Below are 23,938 nucleotides of genomic sequence, written 5' to 3'. Positions count from 1 at the left end.
TGATCTAATGTATAACATTCCAAATTAAAAATTTGGGATGTTACAATATGCAGTGCGAAAGTTAAAGGTCAAGGTTGCAACATCACTGTTATCATCCATCCATGGCGTGATCAGGAAAGTCGAGGAAGTACTCAAAGTTATGGAAGTGCAAATTCGGGGCGAACATGTCTCCATAGACACGTGGGGATATACTCACTATCCGCTCATGATATGGGTTTGAGCTCGTGCTCAGCTCGCTCATGAAACATGTCAAGTGGTGGATGAGGAACACGCATGCATCACTCCTCTTCTCACGCTCTAATAAGATGTGAAAGAGAGTTTATATATTGGTGCAAACTCTCCCCCACCCTCCATATCGAATTAAACTTCCACCCATGTCATGACATGGCATACGGTATTTCGTTAACGGATCTAAACCCCATCAAACTTCCAATAAAAGCATGGTGTTGTGCATGCCTGTAGAGATATAGAAAACGGGAGATATTTTCTATATCTAAATAGCTATGCCCGCACTACTTGATATCTCTTGACATATGTGCTTGCATGTCATCTCAATTATCAATAGTCGCCCGATCAAAATTGTGTGACATCAACAAGTCATGCATGTAGTCATAAGTTAGATTTGACATAAATTTATCCATGCAAACCATGCCACCTCATCAAAGTCATGCATGTACTCACAAGTTACTTTTTGGCATTAATGAATATCCATACAAACCATAACACCTTATCAAGTCAAACATGTATTTTGGGGTTTTCTCTTCCCGTTTTACACATTATTTTATCACTTATTTCTTAGGTTTTATATTTTTAAATGAAAATCGAGGACATTTTTATACATTTCAATTATTTTTAGTTGTTTTTAAGCACCTATTTATGCATTTCTTTTAACACAATTCCCGCGCAACGTGCAAAACTGCAAGACATCATCTAGTTCAAGGAGTAAGAGAACCCTGGGAGAGCAAAAACATATGCAGTGTGAAGCAATGCTCTTCTAAGCCACAATATACATTTGCCGTAACACAAGAATTGAAATCGAAATTCTCTGACAATTCCATAAACACGACCGCTTTAAAATGATGCCATGGGTTTCTAGAAAAGGCCATGTCCTTTCTCAGAAAAAAAAAGAGCCAATACCACAATCAGTACACAAACTTGTAGTGGTGGAAACAAAATCATACAAGAATTAAAAAACCCCAAAGAAGTGATCCTTCAACTTACCTAACAGAACATTTGCATACAATTTTGTTAAGTTTCTCTTCCCGTTTTACACATTATTTTATCACTTATTTCTTAGGTTTTATATTTTTAAATGAAAACCGAGGACATTTTTATACATTTCAATTATTTTTAGTTGTTTTTAAGCACCTATTTATGCATTTCTTTTAACACAATTCCCGCGCAACGTGCAAGACTGCAAGACATCATCTAGTTTAAGGAGTAAGAGAACCCTGGGAGAGCAAAAACATATGCAGTGTGAAGCAATGCTCTTCTACCGCAAAGCCACAATATACATTTGCCGCAACACAAGAATTGAAATCGAAATTCTCTGACAATTCCATAAACACGACCGCTTTAAAATGATGCCATGGCTTTCTAGAAAAGGCCATGTCCTTTCTTAGAAAACAAAAGAGCTAATACCACAATTAGTACACAAACTTGTAGTGGTGGAAACAAAACCATACAAGAATTAAAAACCCCAAAGAAGTGATCCTTCAACTTACCTAACAGAACATTTGCATACAATTTTGTTAAGTTTGATGGATGCCGTTAATTTTCCTGTTAAACGTAGCAGCAACCCACACTCTCTCTCTCTCTCCGTGTTTGTAGGGGCCCATTGTCAGTGGGGGACGACAAATAATTAAAAATGAGCGCCCGTGATTCGAATCGATGACCTCGCCCTAGACAGCTAGAATGCCCGCACGTGATAACCAGCAAACATATATCCAGTCTCTGTTATTTTATTTTTTTGGCGGGGAGCAGTCTCTGTTTATGTCGGTGTAAACAATATATTAGCGTGTAGCTGGACGGAGAAAGAAGTAGAAAAACAATATGTAGTTATGCATGAATATGTTTGACAATGTAACTGAAATTGTATCCATGCTCATGGTCGAGTTGATAATTACGTTTCACAAGGAATAAATATGAACCTTTGTCATACAGGCACAAGATGATCATATATTGTTTGCAAAACTTACTCATATTTGTTTCAGTAACAGTTACAATAGTGTACTGTGTGTAACCTGCATGTAAATAATCCTTGATAAGGGTGGCAATGCCATCTCTACTGGCTAATATTAAATATTTTTAATCCAAAAAATTGTCGTATTTTTAACTAGCAATTTTTAATCCAAACTCATTATAATTAGCATTAATGATTAAAATTATTGATGTATCGTTTCCTTCCACACTGTATTTAATTTTCAATTCTCAAGAAAAAATGTTGCTTGATTTGAAATATATGACGTTGCAAATTTATTATATCAAAGAATGTTACTCTCCCACTGTGATATACATGGTCTCATTATTCAAATTTAACATGTGAATAATAATTTCTTCTTTGTATTTTTTCACTAATTAATAATCGCAAATCTTTAGGGATAGATCTTAACAACAAATCAATGATATCAATTTTATGTCACATACTTAAACCATATATTTGTAGGTTTAATTTTGTTGAAAACTTAAACTAAATCAAAACAATATTAGTTACTGGCCAAGGTTTGAATTTCACTATCAAAGCATGTACCCAAGGTACAGGGATTATTATTCTATTGCACATTATGGGGAAAGAAGTTAGCAATAAGTCACCTAGGACAATCATCTAAATATGCATGACTCTATTTTGGAAATAAACTAAAGAGATTGCCCGCATGTTATGGGCCACTGTTCTAGTTAATCTAACCATATGTACGAGATTAATTCTTGTTTAACAGTTGCACACATTTTTTAACTCCTATTTGAGTAAATAAATCACACTGCAAAATATATATTAATTCTCACTTTCAGTAAATCACACTGACTAACAACTTGTGCTGGTTGTCATGACCATGGGTCATATTTTCTTAATATAAAAACTACCGGTCTCCGCTTTGAACGTGAAACAATGCAGGTTGTCATCGTAACACCACGTAGGAAAAGCATACCAGTAGTTCAGGATACCCCACCCAGCCCCACAAGGGTTGATGGACCCCCAACCTATACCTATACCTGATGATTTTCAGGAGGTCTTGTGCTCGAAGCCGTGACTAAGCGCACTGCTTTGTGTCTTCTGAAGGAAATATGCCCTAGAGGCAATAATAAAATTGTTATTTATATTTCCTTATATCATGATAAATGTTTATTATTCATGCTAGAATTGTATTAACCGGAAACTTAGTACATGTGTGAATACATAGACAAACAGAGTGTCACTAGTATGCCTCTACTTGAGTAGCTCGTTAATCAAAGATGGTTAAGTTTCCTAGCCATGGACAAAGAGTTGTCATTTGATAAATGGGATCACATCATTAGAGAATGATGTGATTGACTTGACCCATCCGTTAGCTTAGCACGATGATCATTTAGTTTGTTGTTATTGCTTTCTTCATAACTTATACATGTTCCTATGACTATGAGATTATGCAACTCCCGAATACCGGAGGAACACTTAGTGTGCTATCAAACGTCACAACGTAACTGGGTGATTATAAAGATGCTCTACAGGTGTCTCCGATGGTGTTTGTTGAGTTGGCATAGATCGAGATTAGGATTTGTCACTCCGAGTATCGGAGAGGTATCTCTGGGCCCTCTCGGTAATGCACATCACTATAAGCCTTGCAAGCATTGTGACTAATGAGTTAGTTGAGGGATGATGCATTACGGAACGAGTAAAGAGACTTGCCGGTAACGAGATTGAACTAGGTATTGAGATACCAACGATCGAATCTCGGGCAAGTAACATATCGATGACAAAGGGAACAACGTATGTTGTTATGCGGTTTGACCGATAAAGATCTTCGTAGAATATGTAGGAACCAATATGAGCATCAAGGTTCCGCTATTGGTTATTGACCGGAGATGAGTCTCGGTCATGTCTACATAGTTCTCGAACCCGTAGGGTCCGCACGCTTAACGTTCGGTGACGATCAGTATTATGAGTTTATGTGTTTTGATGTACCGAAGGTTGTTCGGAGTCCCGGATATGATCACGGACATGACGAGGAGTCTCGAAATGGTCGAGACATAAAGATCGATATATTGGATGACTATGTTTGGACATCGGAATGGTTCCGGGTGAGTTCGGGCATTTACCGGAGTACCGGGGGGTTACCGGAACCCCCCGGGTAGTATATGGGCCCTAATGGGCTTTAGTGGAGAGAGAGAGAGAGGGGCGGCCAGGGCAGGCCGCGCGCCCCCTCCTCCTTGGGTTCGAATTGGACTAGGGAAGGGGGGGGGGCGCCCCCCTTTCCTTCTCCCTCTCTCCTCCTTCCTTCTCTCCTACTCCAACTAGGGAAAGGGGGGAATCCTACTCCCGGTGGGAGTAGGACTCCTCCCAGGATGCGCCATAGAGGGCCGGCCCTCCCCCTCCTCCACTCCTTTATATACGGGGGAGGGGGGCACCCCATAGACACACAAGTTGACAGTTGTCTTAGCCGTGTGCGGTGCCCCCCTCCACAGATTCCACCTCGGTCATATCGTTGTAGTGCATAGGCGAAACCCTGCGTCGGTAACTTCATCATCACCGTCATCACGCCGTCGTGCTAACGAAGCTCTCCCTCGACACTCAGCTGGATCGAGAGTTCGTGGGATGTCACCGAGCTGAACGTGTGTAGATCGCGGAGGTGTCGTACTTTCAGTATTAGGATCAGTCGGATCATGAAGATGTACAACTAAATCAATCCTGTTGTCATAACGCTTCCGCTTATGGTCTACGAGGGTACGTGGACTACACTCTCCCCTCTCGTTGCTATGGATCACCATGATAGATCTTGCGTGTGCGTAGGAATTTTTTTGAAATTACTGCGTTCCACAACAGTGGCATCCGAGTCAGGTCTATGCGTAGATGTTATATGCACGAGTAGAACATAAAGAGTTGTGGGCGATAATAGTCATACTGCTTACCAGCATGTCATGCTTTGATTCGGCGGTATTGTTGGATGAAGTGGCTCAGACCGACATTACGCGTACGCTTACGCGAGACTGGTTCTACTGACGTGCTTCACACACAGGTGGCTAGTGGGTGTCAGTTTCTCCAACTTTAGTTGAATCGAGTGTGACTATGCCCGGTCCTTGTTGAAGGTTAAAACAGCACACTTGACGAAAAATCGTTGTGGTTTTTGATGCATAGGTAAGAACGGTTGTTGCTCAGCCCGTAGCAGTCACGTAAAACTTGCAACAACAAAGTAGAGGACGTCTAACTTGTTTTTGCAGGGCATGTTGTGATGTGATATGGTCAAGACATGATGCTAAATTTTATTGTATGAGATGATCATGTTTTGTAACAGAGTTATCGGCAACTGGCAGGAACCATATGGTTGTCGCTTTATTGCATGAAATGCAATCGCCATGTAATTGCTTTACTTAATCACTAAGCGGTAGCGATAGTCGTAGAAGCAATAGTTGGCGAGACGACAACGATGCTTCGATGGAGATCAAGGTGTCAAGCCGGTGATGATGGTGATCATGACGGTGCTTTGGAGATGGAGATCAAAGGCACAAGATGATGATGGCCATATCATATCACTTATATTGATTGCATGTGATGTTTATCCTTTATGCATCTTATTTTGCTTAGTTCGGCGGTAGCATTATAAGATGATCTCTCACTAAATTTCAAGGTATAAGTGTTCTCCCTGAGTATGCACCGTTGCTACAGTTCGTCGTGCCGAGACACCACGTGATGATCGGGTGTGATAAGCTCTACGTTCACATACAACGGGTGCAAGCCAGTTTTGCACCTACAGAATACTCGGGTTAAACTTGACGAGCCTAGCATATGCAGATATGGCCTCGGAACACTGAGACCGAAAGGTCAAGCGTGAATCATATAGTAGATATGATCAACATAGTGATGTTCACCATTGAAAACTACTCCATCTCACGTGATGATTGAACATGGTTTAGTTGATATGGATCACGTGATCACTTAGATGATTAGAGGGATGTCTATCTAAGTGGGAGTTCTTAAGTAATATGATTATTTGAACTTTAATTTATCATGAACTTAGTACCTGATAGTATTTTGCATGTCTATGTTGTTGTAGATAGATGGCCTGTGTTGTTGTTCCGTTGAATTTTAATGCGTTCCTAGAGAAAGCTAAGTTGAAAGATGATGGTAGCAATTACACATACTGGGTCTGTAACTTGAGGATTATCCTCATTGCTGCACAGAAGAATTACGTCCTGGAAGCACCGCTAGGTGACAAACCCGCTGCAGAAGCAACGCCAGATGTTATGAACGTCTGGCAGAGCAAAGCTGATGACTACTCAATAGTTCAGTGTGCCATGCTTTACGGCTTAGAACCGGGACTTCAACGATGTTTTGAACGTCATGGAGCATATGAGATGTTCCAGGAGTTGAAGTTAATATTTCAAGCAAATGCCCGGATTGAGAGATATGAAGTCTCCAATAAATTCTACAGCTGCAAAATGGAGGAGAATAGTTCTGTCAGTGAACATATACTCAGAATGTCTGGGTACCACAACCACTTGACTCAACTGGGAGTTAATCTTCCTGATGATAGTGTCATTGACAGAGTTCTTCAATCACTACACCAAGCTACAAGAGCTTCATGATGAACTATAATATGCAAGGGATGGATAAGACAATTCCCGAGCTCTTCGCAATGCTAAAGGCTGCGAAGGTAGAAATCAAGAAGGAGCATCAAGTGTTGATGGTCAACAAGACCACCAGTTTCAAGAAAAAGGGTAAAGGGAAGAAGGGGAACTTCAAGAAGAATAGCAAGCAAGTTGCTGCTCAAGTGAAGAAGCCCAAGTCTGGACCTAAGCCTGAGACTGAGTGCTTCTACTGCAAAGGGACTGGTCACTGGAAGCGGAACTGCCCCAAGTATTTGGCGGAGAAGAAGGATGGCAAAGTGAAAGGTATATTTGATATACATGTTATTGATGTGTACCTTACTAATGCTCGCAGTAGCGCCTGGGTATTTGATACTGGTTCTGTTGCTAATATTTGCAACTCGAAACAGGGGCTACGGATTAAGCAAAGATTGGCTAAAGACGAGGTGACGATGCCCGTGGGAAATGGTTCCAAAGTCGATGTGATCGCCGTCAGCACGCTACCTCTACATCTACCTTCGGGGTTAGTTTTAGACCTAAATAATTGTTATTTGGTGCCAGCGTTGAGCATGAACATTATATCTAGATCTTGTTTGATGCGAGACGGTTATTCATTTAAATCAGAGAATAATGGTTGTTCTATTTATATGAGTAATATCTTTTATGGTCATGCACCCTTGATGAGTGGTCTATTTTTACTAAATCTTGATAGTAGTGATACACATGTTCATAGTATTGAAGCCAAAAGATATAAGTTTAATAATGATAGTGCAACTTATTTGTGGCACTACCGTTTAGGTCATATTGGTGTAAAGCGCATGAAGAAACTCCGTGCTGATGGGCTTTTGGAATCACTTGATTATGAATCACTTGATGCTTGCGAACCATGCCTCATGGGCAAGATGACTAAGACTCCGTTCTCCGGAACAATGGAGCGAGCAACGGACTTGTTGGAAATAATACATACTGATGTATGCGGTCCGATGAGTGTTGATGCTCGCGGCGGGTATCATTATTTTCTTACCTTCACATATGATTTGAGCAGATATGGGTATATCTACTTGATGAAACATAAGTCTGAAACATTTAAAATTTTCAAAGAATTTCAGAGTGAAGTGGAAAATCATCGTAACAAGAAAATAAAGTTTTTACGATCTGATCGTGGAGGAGAATATTTGAGTTACGAGTTTGGTCTTCATTTGAAACAATGCGGAATAGTTTCGCAACTCACACCACCTGGAACACCACAGCGTAATGGTGTGTCTGAACGTCGTAATCGTACTTTACTAGATATGGTGCGATCTATGATGTCTCTCACTGATTTACCGCTATCGTTTTAGGGTTATGCTTTAGAGACGGCTGCATTCACGTTAAATAGGGCACCATCTAAATCCGTTGAGACGACACCTTATGAACTGTGGTTTGGCAAGAAACCCAAGTTGTCGTTTCTTAAAGTTTGGGACTGTGATTCTTATGTGAAAAAGTTTCAACCTGATAAGCTTGAACCCAAATCGAAGAAATGTGTCTTCATAGGATACCCAAAGGAGACTATTGGTTACACCTTCTATCACAGATCCGAAGGCAAGATATTCGTTGCTAAGAATGGATCATTTCTAGAGAAGGAGTTTCTCTCGAAAGAAGTGTGGGAGGAAAGTAGAACTTGATGAGGTAACAGTACCTGCTCCCTTATTGGAAAGTAGTTCATCACAGAAATCAGTTCCAGTGATTCCTACACCAGTAAGTGAGGAAGCTAATGATGATGATCATGAAACTTCTGATCAAGTTACTACCGAACCTCGTAGGTCAACTAGAGTAAGATCCGCACTAGAGTGGTACGGTAATCCTGTTCTGGAAGTCATGTTACTTGACCATGACGAACCTACGAACTATGAGGAAGCGATGATGAGCCCAGATTCCGCAAAATGGCTCGAGGCCATGAAATCTGAGATGGGATCCATGTATGAGAACAAAGTATGGACTTTGGTTGACTTGCCCGATGATCGGCAAGTCATAGAGAATAAATGGATCTTCAAGAAGAAGACTGACGCTGACAGTAATGCTACTGTCTACAAAGCTCGATTTGTTACGAAAGGTTTTCGACAAGTTCAAGGACTTGACTACGATGAGACCTTCTCACCCGTAGCGATGCTTAAGTCCATCCGAATCATGTTAGCAATTGTCGCATTTTATGATTATGAAATTTGGCAAATGGATGTCAAAACTGCATTCCTTAATGGATATCTTAAAGAAGAGTTGTATATGATGCAACCAGAAGGTTTTGTCGATCCAAAAGGTGCTAACAAAGTGTGCAAGCTCCAGCGATCCATTTATGGACTGGTGCAAGCCTCTCGGAGTTGGAATATACGCTTTGATAGTGTGATCAAAGCATATGGATTTATACAGACTTTTGGAGAAGCCTGTATTTACAAGAAAGTGAGTGGGAGCTCTGTAGCATTTCTGATATTATATGTGGATGACATATTGTTGATCGGAAATGATACTAAATTTCTGAATAGCATAAAAGGATACTTGAATAAGAATTTTACAATGAAAGACCTCGGTGAAGCTGCTTATATATTGGGCATCAAGATCTATAGAGATAGATCAAGACGCTTAATTGGACTTTCACAAAGCACATACCTTGACAAAGTTTTGAAGAACTTCAAAACGGGTCAAGCAAAGAAAGGGTTCTTGCCTGTGTTACAAGGTGTGAAGTTGAGTCAGACTCAATGCCCGACCACTGCAGATGATAGAGAGAAAATGAAAGTCATTCCCTATGCTTCAGCCGTAGGTTCTATCATGTATGCAATGCTGTGTACCAGACCTGATGTGTGCCTTGCTATTAGTTTAGCAGGGAGGTACCAAAGTAATCCGGGAGTGGATCACTGGACAGCGGTCAAGAATATCCTGAAATACCTGAAAAGGACTAAGGATATGTTTCTCTTTTATGGAGGTGACAAAGAGCTCGTCGTAAACGGTTACGTCGATGCAAGCTTTGACACTGATCCGGATGACTCTAAGTCACAAACCAGATACATATTTTTATTGAATGGTGGAGCTGTCAGTTGTTGCAGTTCCAAGCAAAGCGTCGTGGCGGGATCTACGTGTGAAGCGGAGTACATAGCTGCTTCGGAAGCAGCGAATGATGGAGTCTGGATGAAGGAGTTCATATCCGATCTAGGTGTCATACCTAGTGCATCAGGTCCAATGAAAATCTTTTGTGAGAATACTAGTGCAATTGCCTTGGCAAAGGAATCTAGATTTCACAAGAGAACCAAGCACATCAAGAGACACTTCAATTACATTCGCGATCAAGTCAAGGAAGGAGACATAGAGATTTGCAAGATACATACGGATCTGAATGTTGCAGACCCGTTGACTAAGCCTCTCTCACGAGCAAAACATGATCAGCACCAAGACTCCATGGGTGTTAGAATCATTACAATGTAATCTAGATTATTGACTCTAGTGCAAGTGGGAGACTGAAGGAAATATGCCCTAGAGGCAATAATAAAGTTCTTATTTATATTTCCTTATATCATGATAAATGTTTATTATTCATGCTAGAATTGTATTAACCGGAAACTTAGTACATGTGTGAATACATAGACAAACAGAGTGTCACTAGTATGCCTCTACTTGACTAGCTCGTTAATCAAAGATGGTTAAGTTTCCTAGCCATGGACAAAGAGTTGCCATTTGATAAACGGGATCACATCATTAGAGAATGATGTGTTTGACTTGACCCACCCGTTAGCTTAGCACGATGATCGTTTAGTTTGTTGCTATTGCTTTGTTCATAACTTATACATGTTCCTATGACTATGAGATTATGCAACTCCCGAATACTGGAGGAACACTTAGTGTGCTATCAAACGTCACAACGTAACTGGGTGATTATAAAGATGCTCTACAGGTGTCTCCGATGGTGTTTGTTGAGTTGGCATAGATCGAGATTAGGATTTGTCACTCCGAGTATCGGAGAGGTATCTCTGGGCCCTCTCGGTAATGCACATCACTATAAGCCTTGCAAGCATTGTGACTAATGAGTTAGTTGCGGGATGATGCATTACGGAATGAGTAAAGAGACTTGCCGGTAACGAGATTAAATTAGGTATTGAGATACCAACGATCGAATCTCGGGCAAGTAACATATGGATGACAAAGGGAACAACGTATGTTGTTATGCGGTTTGACCGATAAAGATCTTCGTAGAATATGTAGGAACCAATATGAGCATCCAGGTTCCGCTATTGGTTATTGACCGGAGATGAGTCTCGGTGATGTCTACATAGTTCTCGAACCCGTAGGGTCCGCACGCTTAACGTTCGGTGACGATCAGTATTATGAGTTTATGTGTTTTGATGTACCGAAGGTTGTTCGGAGTCCCGGATATGATCACGGACATGACGAGGAGTCTCGAAATGGTCGATACATAAAGATTGATATATTGGATGACTATGTTTGGACATCGGAATGGTTCCGGGTGAGTTCGGGCATTTACCGGAGTACCGGGGGGTTACCGGAACCCCCCGGGGAGTATATGGGCCCTAATGGGCTTTAGTGGAGAGAGAGAGGGGCGGTCAGGGCAGGCCGCGTGCCCCCTCCCCCTTGGGTCCGAATTGGAATAGGGAAGGGGGGCGGCGCCCCCCTTTCCTTCTCCCTCTCTCCTCCTTCCTTCTCTCCTACTCCAACTAGGGAAAGGGGGGAATCCTACTCCCGGTGGGAGTAGGACTCCTCCCAGGGCGCGCCATAGAGGGCCGGCCCTCCCCCTCCTCCACTCCTTTATATATGAGGGAGGGGGGCACCCCATAGACACATAAGTTGACAGTTGTCTTAGCCGTGTGCGGTGCCCCCTCCACAGATTCCACCTCGGTCATATCGTTGTAGTGCTTAGGCGAAGCCCTGCGTAGGTAACTTCATCATCACCGTCATCACGCCGTCGTGCTGACGAAGCTCTCCCTCGACACTCAGCTGGATCGAGAGTTCGTGGGATGTCACCGAGCCGAACGTGTGCAGATCGCGGAGGTGCCGTACTTTCGGTACTAGGATCGGTCGGATCGTGAATACGTACGACTACATCAACCGCGTTGTCATAACGCTTCCGCTTACGGTCTACGAGGGTACGTGGACTACACTCTCCCCTCTCGTTGCTATGCATCACCATGATAGATCTTGCGTGTGCGTAGGAATTTTTTTGAAATTACTGCGTTCCCCAACATCTTCTATTGCTTTCTTTATCTCTGTGACCGAGATAACAAGAATTTATCTCAGCTTAAAACAGATAGTGCCTTGAGGTTGGTTGGTTATTTCATGCGTGCGTTTAAGCCATTTGTACAAAGGCCCCATATTCAAATCTCCCGTAGCGCATTTTTGATACCCTCAATCCCCACTGACAAGTGGGTCCACCCTAGGAGAGAGAGGGAGAGAGAGAGAGATGCTACCGCATTTAACAGGAAAATAGACGACGTCCGTCAAACTTAACAGAATTGTATGCAAACGTTCTTTTTTCTAGGGGAAGTATGCAAACGTTCTGGTAGGTAAGTTGAATGACCACTTTTTGGTTTTTATTTATTTATTGTATGATTCTGTTCCCTTCCCATCACTGCGGTCTCCTTTGGTTTGGAGGAATTTGTTTTGTAGGATAGGATTCTTAGAGGAATTTTTCCTTAAGAACCCTTTGGCTCATAGGAATGGATTTTTATTCTTACATAGGATTGGTTCATAACCTGCACATTTCAAAGAAAAATAAACATGAGCTTAGACTCAATGGAACAATTCCTATGATTTGAACAAAATGACATCTCCTTTTCTATTCCTACTTATACGATTTGAGATACATATCATATTATTTTCTACAAGTTTTCTGTTCCTATGATAATTCTATCCTATGAACCAAAGAATGCCCACAATTTTATGTACTAATCGTGATATCTATTATCTATTATATATAAAAAGTAATTAACGGGTTAACCAAAATTAAGATAAATATGCTAGAAAATCTCACAAAAATTAAAAATATCTAGCCGTTAATTTAGTAAACTAATAAATCACGTCCGATAGATCATAAAAATAACCTTTCATAGTCGAAGTTAAAAGAAATTACCCACTATGCCACCACCAAGTACTCTTTCATGTAAATACCAATCTCCCCTAGCCAAGAAAAACAACCAATTGTTAAAAAAAAATACCAATTGCCCGATGCTGCCCATCCTGGCGCCGGCAATTCTCTTACCTAGGCGGCCAAGCGCTTCCATTAACAGGTATGACGATTGGCCGGCAAGAGGAGCACGGCTCCCTCAATAGTCGATGCTTGCTCGCTCTTCGTCCAATCGCTACACTGCGGCCGGCTGGTAGATTACGTTCAATCGCTGATCGGACCTAATCCTCATGCATGCTAGGTACGTGCAAAGCTAACTCGGTTAATCAAAGATCTGATTGATCCACTCCTGAAACTCATGTTATTAGGAAAATCTAACTAGCTTCAGTAGATAGTACAACACACGCATGTACACAACAGCCGTGGCTTGATTGATTCTTGCCGCCGGCTGGAAACACTACAGAAGCACGCGAGCAAATTGGGCGATTGCCACAAGCTTGTATCAACGACGTCCGCCGATAGATTACGTCGATGGAATCTCTAATCCTTATGTGTGACAGGTATGTAGAAAGCTAGCTTAGGTTGACCAAAGCTCTGATTGATCTGTACGACCAATAGCTTAAAATTTCTATGCTCACTGAAAATTAGAACCCTGTTATCTTTGGTCTTCAAACAGATGAACAGAATAACATAAACGGTTCATGGTAGCCAATGTCTCAAAATGTCTTAAAACCTAAACTTTTTTATGTAGACTCAAGGGTGTACGTTGGTGGGCTATAGCTAGCTGATTACACTGCCTATATTATAGTAATACGTTACTATGATTAGGCTAGGTTATTACCATTAATATAAATAGCAGGTATTTTTTTTGGTCATGTACGCATGTGTTTTCCAATTAATATTTTGACATTTATAAGTTTGGATTTTGCTGGTCACTTGACGTATGTGTACGCACGGGGAACTTGAAGGTGCAATGGTGAGTAGTAATTATGTGCTTCTCAGGTTTTACCATTCGTCCCGGATGTATGTGTATGTATAAGGAAATTTGAAGGTACCTCCATACATACGCTCCCAAGTGAAAAGAAAACATTTTTTCAATATCAAATAATTAAAAATTAAAATATAAGTTAATATTCATGCCTTCGCGGTGCAAGTAAATGTTAATGCAATAATATATGTCTTAGTTTCGCATGAAAAAATGTAGGCATTTCTTTTTCAGATTTCACCGATCATTGATCTGGATGTATGTTCACGCGGGCAGAAATTCAAAGGTGCACAGGTGAGTTTTAATTATTTATTTCAGAATTTAATGTTCATCCCAGATGGATGTGTACGTGGTCGGAAATTCGAAGGTGCACACGTGTCCATGGATGTGTGTGTATGTTGGCGGAAATTCGAAGGTGCGTCCATGGGAATGCTCCTAGGTGAAAAGGAATACATTTTCTCAATGTCAAATAATTTCAGAAATATAATAGAAGTCACTATTCAAGCCTTGATAGTACAAATAACTCTTGATGCAAACATATATGTATTTTAGCGTTTACAAAAAACAAATTGTTTAGCACCAGAAATTACGTTTTGAGAGTACTTATATTTTTCCTGAAAACAAAATTTCTTATCTTTACATGAAAACCTAATACTCGAACGCGCACGAGTGATATTTATCTTGGAATTGTTGATGTTGTAAGTGAAGTGTGCTTTTCTCTTCAGATTATGTTATTCTCTCTAGGACTAGGTGCTCCTAGGAGTCAAAATGCATTTCTCTGTCTGTAAGCAAACTGTATTTTTACGCTTTGTGCAAGACTGGATACACTATTTCTATGTTTAAATATATACAGGGCATATTCTTTGGATTCCCTTTATAACTTACTGTAGTTATTAATAATAATCCATCCTAGATAGCATTCTAAACTTCTATATTATCTAACAGTTGCAGCTCATATGGTCATACGAAGTAGTAGGATTTTGGACTACTACTGACATCCAGTTTAGATGGTTCCTATAACTTCATGTCAGCTACGCCTATATTGTTCATGTGTGCTTATATTGAATAGCTTATCCTAAGTTTTTCAGAAAGCCTAATAATTTCTTGTGAGCGCAGTTTTGACTAAGTTTACACTTTTCTTGGGAACTCCCACACTATGTACGATATTATCAGTACAGATTAACTGATAAACCAACTACGTGAACATCTCATCAGGCATAAGATAAACTCTATGAAAGTACTTCTAGCCAAGCCTACAATTTAGTGATGCTTGCTAAACATGACAAGTTATGGTCGACTTACACGATAATTTTATGCTTATAATATATTATGCTTATAATTCATTTAATTTAGAGCTTACATTCATTTAATTTTTTACTTTTGGAGCTTTCATTCATTTATTTTTTGGCATGAACATGTTTTCTTGCATGCTATACACACTCCAGTTGGAGGCTTTGTATATATGTTAGAGAGGGGCGGGCAGTAGAGATGCATCTCGGGAAGGATCAAGCCCATTAGATTCGTTGTGCATAGTCCTTTTACCTACAAGATACATGTTCATATATTAATCGGGAGTTTATGGTACTTGCCTATTCACATAGATTTTAGAGATTATAAATATATCATCGACATAGATTGACTAACATTTGGAGATGGTGCATGCTTTAATTATTATTCACACACAAGTAAGATGATGAATGGAATGCACGAGAATGCTAGATAATACATGTGGCAAATGTCTTCGAAGTCCTTATTTGTGGACTGTCCTAAAAAACAAATTATCAATTACTTTTGAACGAATTATTTTCATGGAAATAGTTCACAAAACTATACATTTTATTGCATTTGCATCTGTATTTTCAAGAATATTAGTTTTGTTTGTATTTCTAAAAAATAGATAAGTTAAGCTTATGGTTGTCGATGTGCCTTACATATGCTTTCATGCAAACTTGGGAGTTTTATTAGATGAGTGCTAAGAACCTAATGTTTACTGATGGTTCTTGGCATAATATTTGACATGACAAGTGTTTGGTTAAGCTTACACTCACATATAACTTAAAGATGCAGATGGATTTAATGATCTGATGGTATAATTTTTTATATTTTTATTGGAATTCTAAAGGAAAAATTATATATTTTCTCTGCTATGGACAATCAAACTAAATTGTTACATCTTTAGTAATAGTTCTACTTTCTGCTTGCAACCATATTTGAGAAATTTCCTGAACATGCTTCTTTTGAGACACTGAATAGCCATTTTTTGGTGACATATTTGAGTTTTCAAAATTGTTGTGAAAAACAACACTAATTCAATATTAATATAAATGGATCTATGATGTGCAATATATTGCCTAAGTAAGACAACATCGTAAATTTCTAGCCCGCGCAATTGAGCGGGCCACTTTGCTAGTTAACTTAAAAGAAAAAGAAACATTGCCTGTACTTTTTTGACCGTAAAACATTGCGTGTACTATGAGCCAGATGGGCGAGAACGAACTTGCTTGTCCATTAGCGCAACACGAGCGACACGACGGGGCGCATCCAATTCGGGAGGTGGAAAAGCTCTCGTCCTGCACGTGCTGGCGCAACCACCCCTCAAACCCTGTGCTTGCGCCGGTTCCGGTGGCCGGTGGGTGGCCGGTGCCGGTGCCCATCAGCCACAACGGCCACAAAAGCCGAAAATCAAACGCCGACCACGAGTACGCCTCCCTCGGCTTCCACGCCCGCCTCGTCTTGGCATCTTCCCAGCCCTCGCCCACGAGCGCGACCTCCATGCTTGCCCACTCACGAGCGTGACAGGCGGGCTCCACGTCGGCGCGGCAACGCGAGTGCGGCACAGGTCCCACATGTCATCTTAACAGGCCACCTAGAGCCTCCTCGGGAACTCCACTCGCCTATAGGCCTGGGCAAAGGCGCCCCCCTTGCGCGCCGACGCGCACAACTGGAAAAGCAGCCTCGAAAAGCCAAAAAGAGGCACGCAGCCGCATGGCCGGCGACGGCGAGGGGGCCGCCGCCTTTGCGGCGGCGAAGGCGGAGTGGCTCGACGGGTCTGGTGGCCTGCCGCTGCTGCGGTGGTGGCGCGCGTCGGGCGGCGGCGAGCTGCTGGGGCGCTGGGACGCGGTGCGCGCCGGGGCCGTGGCGCCGGCGCTCGCGGCGGTGTCGGGCGCGTGCCTCGCCATGTCGGCGATGCTGCTCGCGGAGGCCGTGTTCATGGCCGCCGCCAGCCTCGTGCGGCGGCGTCCCGAGCGGCGGTACAGCGCGGGCCCGCTCGGCGCCCAGGACGGCGAGGACGAGGAGCGCGGCCTCCTCGGCTACCCCATGGTGCTCGTCCAAATCCCCATGTACAACGAGAGGGAGGTACGCGTGGGTATTCCTGTAATTTAATACTGTATTTAAGTCAGCTGTTGGTGTACGTGTACATATACAGTATACGTACGTTGTACTATACTTCGTTTCCATCTTTGAAAACAAAAACAAAAATGCACTTCCCGCAAAAAAAAAGAAAACAAAAATGCACTGTACCGCAAAAAAAAAAAGCACTATACCTCGATTTGCCTCTTGTGTTGGGCGCAGGTGTACAAGCTTTCGATCGGAGCAGCGTGTGGGCTGTCGTGGCCGTCGGATAGGGTCATCGTACAGGTTCTAGACGATTCCACGGATCCAACGATCAAGGTAAAAAAGCCTATTGCGCGTTGAACCAGTAGTACTATAGCGCTGTACTTGTCGACATTTGGAAAGTAGCTGTACTACTTTTGGCCTATCCAATTCATGGCTGTCAAAAAATGTGGTAGACTAATGCAACTGAGACATTTTGGTACGGCGAACTCGTTTAAGAAACAGGGTAGCTTTCTTTTCCATAACAGAGACTGGATGACTGGGAGAGGATACCTGTTGCACCAGTTTATAGACAAATGCAAAATTAGTTGACCCTTTGGGTAGGAACAAGTACTCGTACATATTAGTTTGAGTTCTTTGATTCGGTAGTGGAACTGATTTTGCTGTTGGCTTGTTGTGTGCTTTCAATAGGATCTGGTGGAGCTGGAATGCAAAATTTGGGCTAAGAAAGGCAAGAACGTAAAATATGAGGTCAGAAACAATCGAGAAGGATACAAGGCTGGTGCACTGAAAGAGGGGATGCTGCATGCTTATGTCCAACAGTGTGATTTCCTCGCTGTATTTGATGCCGATTTCCAACCGGAACCTGACTTCCTCATGAGAACCATCCCATATCTCGCACGTAATCCACAAATTGCTCTTGTTCAAGCACGCTGGGAGTTCGGTAAGCCTGGAAACCAATCAAATTTACTCCCTCTGTTTTTATTTACTCCACATATTAGCTTTGACCTAAGTCAAACTTTATAAAGGTTGACCAAATTTATAGGAAATAATATAAACTTTCACAATAACAAATATATATATATATATGATGTGAAAATATATTTAATGATGATTGTAATGGTATTAATTTGGTACTGCGGATGTTAATAATTTTGTGTATAAACTTGATCAAATTTTACAAAGTTTGACTTGAGACAAAGCTAATATGTGGAGTAAATAAAAACAAAGGGTGTACCTTCATTATTAGTTCATCTGGTTAGCAATACTATTCTCTGACAATGCTACTAGCAAATCTGTAATCCACCTTGCTGTAGCAAGTAACATGGCACCAATCTTATGTTATGAAGGAGATGTGCAAAAACCACCACTGCATCTCCATGTTAAGTAAGGCTGACAATAAGAACCGCCAAACTGGAGAAAAAAGGATCAAATCTGACTATATTTTGTAAAAGAAATATAACAATAGACCTTTTATGGTGCACAACAAGTTACATTAATCAAGTAGGATTTATCTGTCTGATACATTTCTTGTTCCAATTGACAGGAAACTTGCTGACTGGCATTTTGGGACGATTTTGCAGTTAATCCCAATGAATGCCTGATGACAAGGATACAAAAGATGACACTAGATTATCACTTTAAAGTAGAGCAGGAGGCAGGTTCATCTACATTTGCCTTCTTTGGTTTTAATGGTATAACAGCCAGCTTTCCTAGTATGAATTCAACCCTGTAGGATTAATTATTTAACTCCAGGAACTGCTTGTTTTAAAAACTTCAGGAACTGCTGGGGTATGGAGAATTTCTGCCATCAAGGAAGCTGGGGGCTGGGATGATCGAACCACAGTTGAAGACATGGATTTGGCAGTCAGAGCAGGCTTGAAAGGATGGAAATTTGTCTATGTTGGCGATGTCAAGGTAGGTTAGTCATGGTACTAACGTACTCATATGGACTCAATCTTTATGCCAAACTATGTTGTTTATACGTTTTTACATTTGAAAAATAATTAACAATTCTAAAATAGAAAATAAGATGTAATCTTGAGAGAAGCAAGATGATTTTCTTTTTTTTCTTTTGTAATGGGCAACCAACCTGGGTTGACGACCATCTTTACAATATTTTTACACGTGATGTAACTCGATTTTTACTGGAACACAGGTAAAAAGTGAACTGCCAAGCAATCTGAAGGCATATCGCCGTCAACAACACCGTTGGACATGTGGGGCAGCAAATTTATTCCGAAAGATGGGAGCAGAGATATTGCTTACTAAGGTAATCCTGCTTGTTATGTTAGTACGCACAATCAAGTAGTGTTTGCATGAAACAAATCTAGTGATGTTATGCTTCATGACAGGTGATATATTTTGGTCTCGTATGCATGAGCATCGAGCCAGGGGTGCCTTTATGTAATAAAAAAATATGCATGAGCTTCAGATTTATTTTTGCAGACGTTTCATACCCTGGTTTTTGTGCATAATCTGAACATCTGATTAAATCATTACTCTTATGTTTCCTTTTCGGTGTTTATCTGACATCATCTAGATCCTGAGCAGGAGGTGTCACTTTGGTGGAAGCTTTATTTGCTATACAGCTTCTTCTTGGTGAGGAAGGTTGTTGCTCATGTGGTACCTTTCGTGCTCTACTGTGTAGTGATCCCATTTTCGGTGCTAATTCCTGAGATCAAAATTCCTGCTTGGGGGGTGGTTTATATTCCTACAGCAATAACCGTTCTATACGCCGTCCGAAATCCAAGGTTCGATGCTTTCAGAAAAGCTTGTTAATTAGCATGAATGTGTCCATGCCATATAGGAAATGTTGGTTCCTAACTCGCTGTTTTACAGTTCTATCCACTTCATACCATTCTGGATCCTCTTTGAGAATGTCATGTCTTTTCACCGAACAAAGGCAACGTTCATCGGTTTGCTGGAGTTGGGAAGTGTAAACGAGTGGGTGGTCACAGAGAAGCTTGGCAGTGCAAGCAATACAAAGCCCGTGCCTCAGATACTCGAAAGGCCTCGCTGCAGGTTTTGGGACAGGTAAAAGATAACTGAACCTGTGTACCTCCAAGTATCATAGATATTTTCTATCCATACAATCCAAGAATAGGATCGAGCTCCATTATCAAAAGATAACGGAACAAACATAAAACAGCGTCGTGGCGCAATAAAAGAAACTAGAAAGTAGGGTTCATATCAGCTCATGAGAGCAATACCCCCTCCTGCCGCATGCACCGCTAGCAGGGGAAACTAAGAGACGAAACTGGTAATGAAAAGTAAAGCCAACCCAGCAGAAGAGAGAATTTTATCTTACAAGGGAGAAACTATACCCCAAACATCAGCACACGCAGGTGCACACCCCATTCATAGCATCCGAGAAGCTGGGTCTCCAAGTTTTTAGTCCTCATCCATTGCTTGGGTCACATTTCTTGCATCTTCCTCATCGTTATCACCAGTTCCTCCAGCAATCATCAGAGCAGCCTTTCCGCGCTCCCTTCTTCCATCATCCTGATGCTCCAGCGTCATCCTTTGAAGAGCAGCAGCACCTTGATCCAGCATTGAACGACCACCATTATTCTGAGAGCTGCCCAATAGTATAGTTTATAAAGGACACACCATAACAAATGAATTCAGCAGGTGATCTAACTAGCTTAAATTCAAAACAAGCTCTATTTCTGAGCTTCCAAAGTGCCCAGCACAAGGCATCCAAGCCAACAATTTGCAGGTTTCTACTATAAGGCAGATAATGTGGAATCCAGCAAAAGTACTGGGATAAGCACCCAGGACTATCCCCAGCACAAATAGTTCATGTTGTCTTTCGTGGCAATGGCATTGTGCCATATAAGCCAGAACCAAAATTTAACTTTCAAAAAGGCAGTTTTGCTTTCCAGAGACGTCTAAATGATCTATCAGGACCAGCAGAAAGGTGATTAACTAGGGGTGTCATTTTCCTTAGACAGCTTGAACCCCCCCCCCCCGGCGATAATTGCTGCTTTGTTCATTATTCAGCCATCTTCTAAATGTCGTATTCCAACCAGTGTTAGCCATTTGCTTAACTGTCTTCTTCTGCTCATTACATAGTTGGAACATATCAGGAAAGGTAGATAGAAGAGGCTTGTCACTGCACCATTTGTGTCCCCAAAAGTCAGTTTGTTTTCCATTGCCAACCATCATCTTTCTCTCTTTGAGATACAAGTCTTTGCTTTTGATCAGATCAGCCCAACATGGTAAATGATTCACTGTACTATGAAGTTGATATATCCCTCCATCAATCTTATTTTTTTCTCACTATCTTCTGCCACATCCCTTCTCTGGATTCAAGATTCCACCGCCACTTACATAGTAAGCTGACATTAAATCTTTCCAAATTATGAATACCCAGCCCACCTTTCTTCTTGGGTGTGCACACCACTGGCCACCTAACCATATGATATTTTCTTTTTCCACTGGATCCCTGCCTTTCTGAAATTCTGATATGATCAGGGTTATGTTGAACTGGCATCCAAAATTCTGAAATGTTATCATTTTCATGCTCTTGCAGATGGACCGTGTCAGAACTTCTGTTTGCTGTGTTCCTTTTCGTTTGTGCGACCTACAACTTGGTCTATGGAAGCGACTTCTATTTCATCTACATATATCTGCAGGCTATAACATTTATCATTGTTGGCACTGGTTTCTGCGGAACCTCTAACTCATAGCAGCCATAACAACTGATCCAACCACAGGAACTGTATCTTCACTGTAGGCATGATGTAACAACCTTGTCTTCTAGGGAATATTTTCTATGTAATAACCTCATTCCTTTCGCTGTGAATAGCATCAGGCGAAGCGCAGCTGCCTTTTAGAAACAGGTTGGCGGAAATCTAAAACGTCATTTCTGTGTAACAACGTTCCACTGTTATTGTACTTTTGCTTTTACATTTACCGGGATTGTGCTATCAGCACAATTTGGGAATACAATCACATTGTACCGTTAAACAGGTTATTGGACAGAACATGATTTTTCGGGTAGCGTCGGTTTGGAATATGATCGTTGTGCCTATATGTGTTTCTCTGTGAGCAACTTGTATCTCCTGTCGTTGCTTATTCCTGATAATAATTTTAGGGCTTGCTTGGCTAACAACATGATAGTAATAGACTCTACTTGTCAATCCCATATGTGAGCTTATTGGGGTTCATTGAACCCCTTTCGCATGCACATACTTCCCGGTTCACAAATATAAGGTTGTCTATATTGAAATATCCAAAACATCTTATATTTGTGAATGGAGGGAGTACATAAATTTCTCATGTATTTTACTAGTTCCTGTAAATTCCCCATGAACTGTGCAGGAAAGTCCATTTTTCATCTCTCAATTAGTATCGAATTCAATATTTGACTCTCAACTCTATAGCAGATATTCTTGATCCCGTGTAGAAACCATCTATGTTTGGTCTCTTACTCCATTAAAACCGTTTTAAATGATGAATAGGTGGCAATTTTGCACACTGGCTGTACAGTGGGCACAAAGAGTTAAAAAAAAACAGGAAAACAGGAGAGAAAAAACAAATATTTGGTGATCAAATAGATCAAATATTTGATGATATTTTTTCAAAGCTGAACTAATTTAAAGAAAATTGGGGCAGTGCAAATTTAGAAAATAACAAAATGTGCTTACATTTAAATTGTATATGTAATATGTAAATTTTTAAAATGAAAATTTAGAAGAACAATAAGGAAAGAGAATAAATATCATCAAATATTGGGCAAACAACATGAAATTTACAACAAAAAATGGGATACACTAGAGAAGCTACTGACAAAATCTTAAGTAAAAAGGGTAGAATAAGGCCATGGAATCCTTTTGAACTTTTCCATATTTTTCATATGTGCAATTTTAGGGTTTTTTCAAACCATAGAATCCTCATTAACGTTTGACGTTGAATATTTTTCATTCATTTTTTTTCTTATTTTTTGATTTTTATATTTTTCTATCATTTTTAGACTATTTGTGTCGATAGGAAAGTAAAATAGAGGAGTATCCGGCCGAGTAAAGTCAGTGGAGTAAACTTTTACTCCTCTATAGGTGGCTGCGCCTAGCCGATCCACTAAACTTAGCGGAGAAAAAATTGCATATGTTTTTTGTCCTAGCCGCATGAATTTCAAACACTTCGCAATATATATCATCAACATTCAAATTAAAACATGCATAACATAACCGTTAACAAGCATATAGTTTCCTCGACCGCGATTTTCAAATTAAAACATGCATAGTTCATCCAAAAGGCATCACTTCAAACACTAAGTTTGATCCAAAATCACCTCAAACATAGTGTTATGTTGTGGACCGAGGCCAACCAATGGCATGCACGAACTCTAACAACATCCTTGGCAAAGAAATCACCACTGCCTCCACCGTGCACATGGCCACCACCACCACCATCCTCTCGGTCGCCACCACCACCACCACCACCATCCTCTCGGTCGCCACCACCACCACCATTCCGAAGAGAGACTTCCGTTTGGGTCAAGATCTTCCCCTGGGTGAGCATCCAATACTTTCTTGCGGTTTCATCCATTTGTGGTTGGTTTCATGAACATGATAGCACGATCTTCGGCTTTCTTGGCATCACAAAGCCTCTCCTATGTAGTTTTTTTACCTTGTTGGCAATTCCTCGAGCACTTGGCGGTCGCGACCCTTTTTGCCGGTTGTGGCGGTCGAACGCGTCGGAGCACTGGCCAGAGACGCTGCACGGGGCACCGT

The 23,938-nt window shown here is 41.1% G+C and overlaps 1 protein-coding gene across 1 annotated transcript; it reads left to right on the top strand.

Annotated features, from left to right (window-relative positions):
* The first annotated feature begins 16,588 nt into the window (after positions 1 to 16,588).
* Positions 16,589 to 22,814, top strand: LOC123165630 (probable glucomannan 4-beta-mannosyltransferase 3). The gene is made up of 9 exons (XM_044583323.1): positions 16,589 to 17,219; positions 17,436 to 17,534; positions 17,889 to 18,141; positions 18,782 to 18,892; positions 18,979 to 19,115; positions 19,357 to 19,470; positions 19,752 to 19,951; positions 20,040 to 20,234; positions 21,736 to 22,814. Exons 1-9 carry the CDS (start codon positions 16,848 to 16,850, stop codon positions 21,890 to 21,892), a joined length of 1,638 nt encoding a protein of 545 aa, XP_044439258.1. The 5' UTR covers positions 16,589 to 16,847; the 3' UTR covers positions 21,893 to 22,814.
* The last annotated feature ends 1,124 nt before the right edge of the window (positions 22,815 to 23,938 follow it).

This window comes from Triticum aestivum, chromosome 7D (genome assembly GCF_018294505.1).
Source record: "Triticum aestivum cultivar Chinese Spring chromosome 7D, IWGSC CS RefSeq v2.1, whole genome shotgun sequence".
In the NCBI taxonomy this organism is placed as follows: Eukaryota; Viridiplantae; Streptophyta; class Magnoliopsida; order Poales; family Poaceae; genus Triticum; species Triticum aestivum.
The sequence above is the reverse complement of the archived record's forward strand: the minus strand, read 5'-3'. Positions and strand labels throughout refer to the sequence as shown.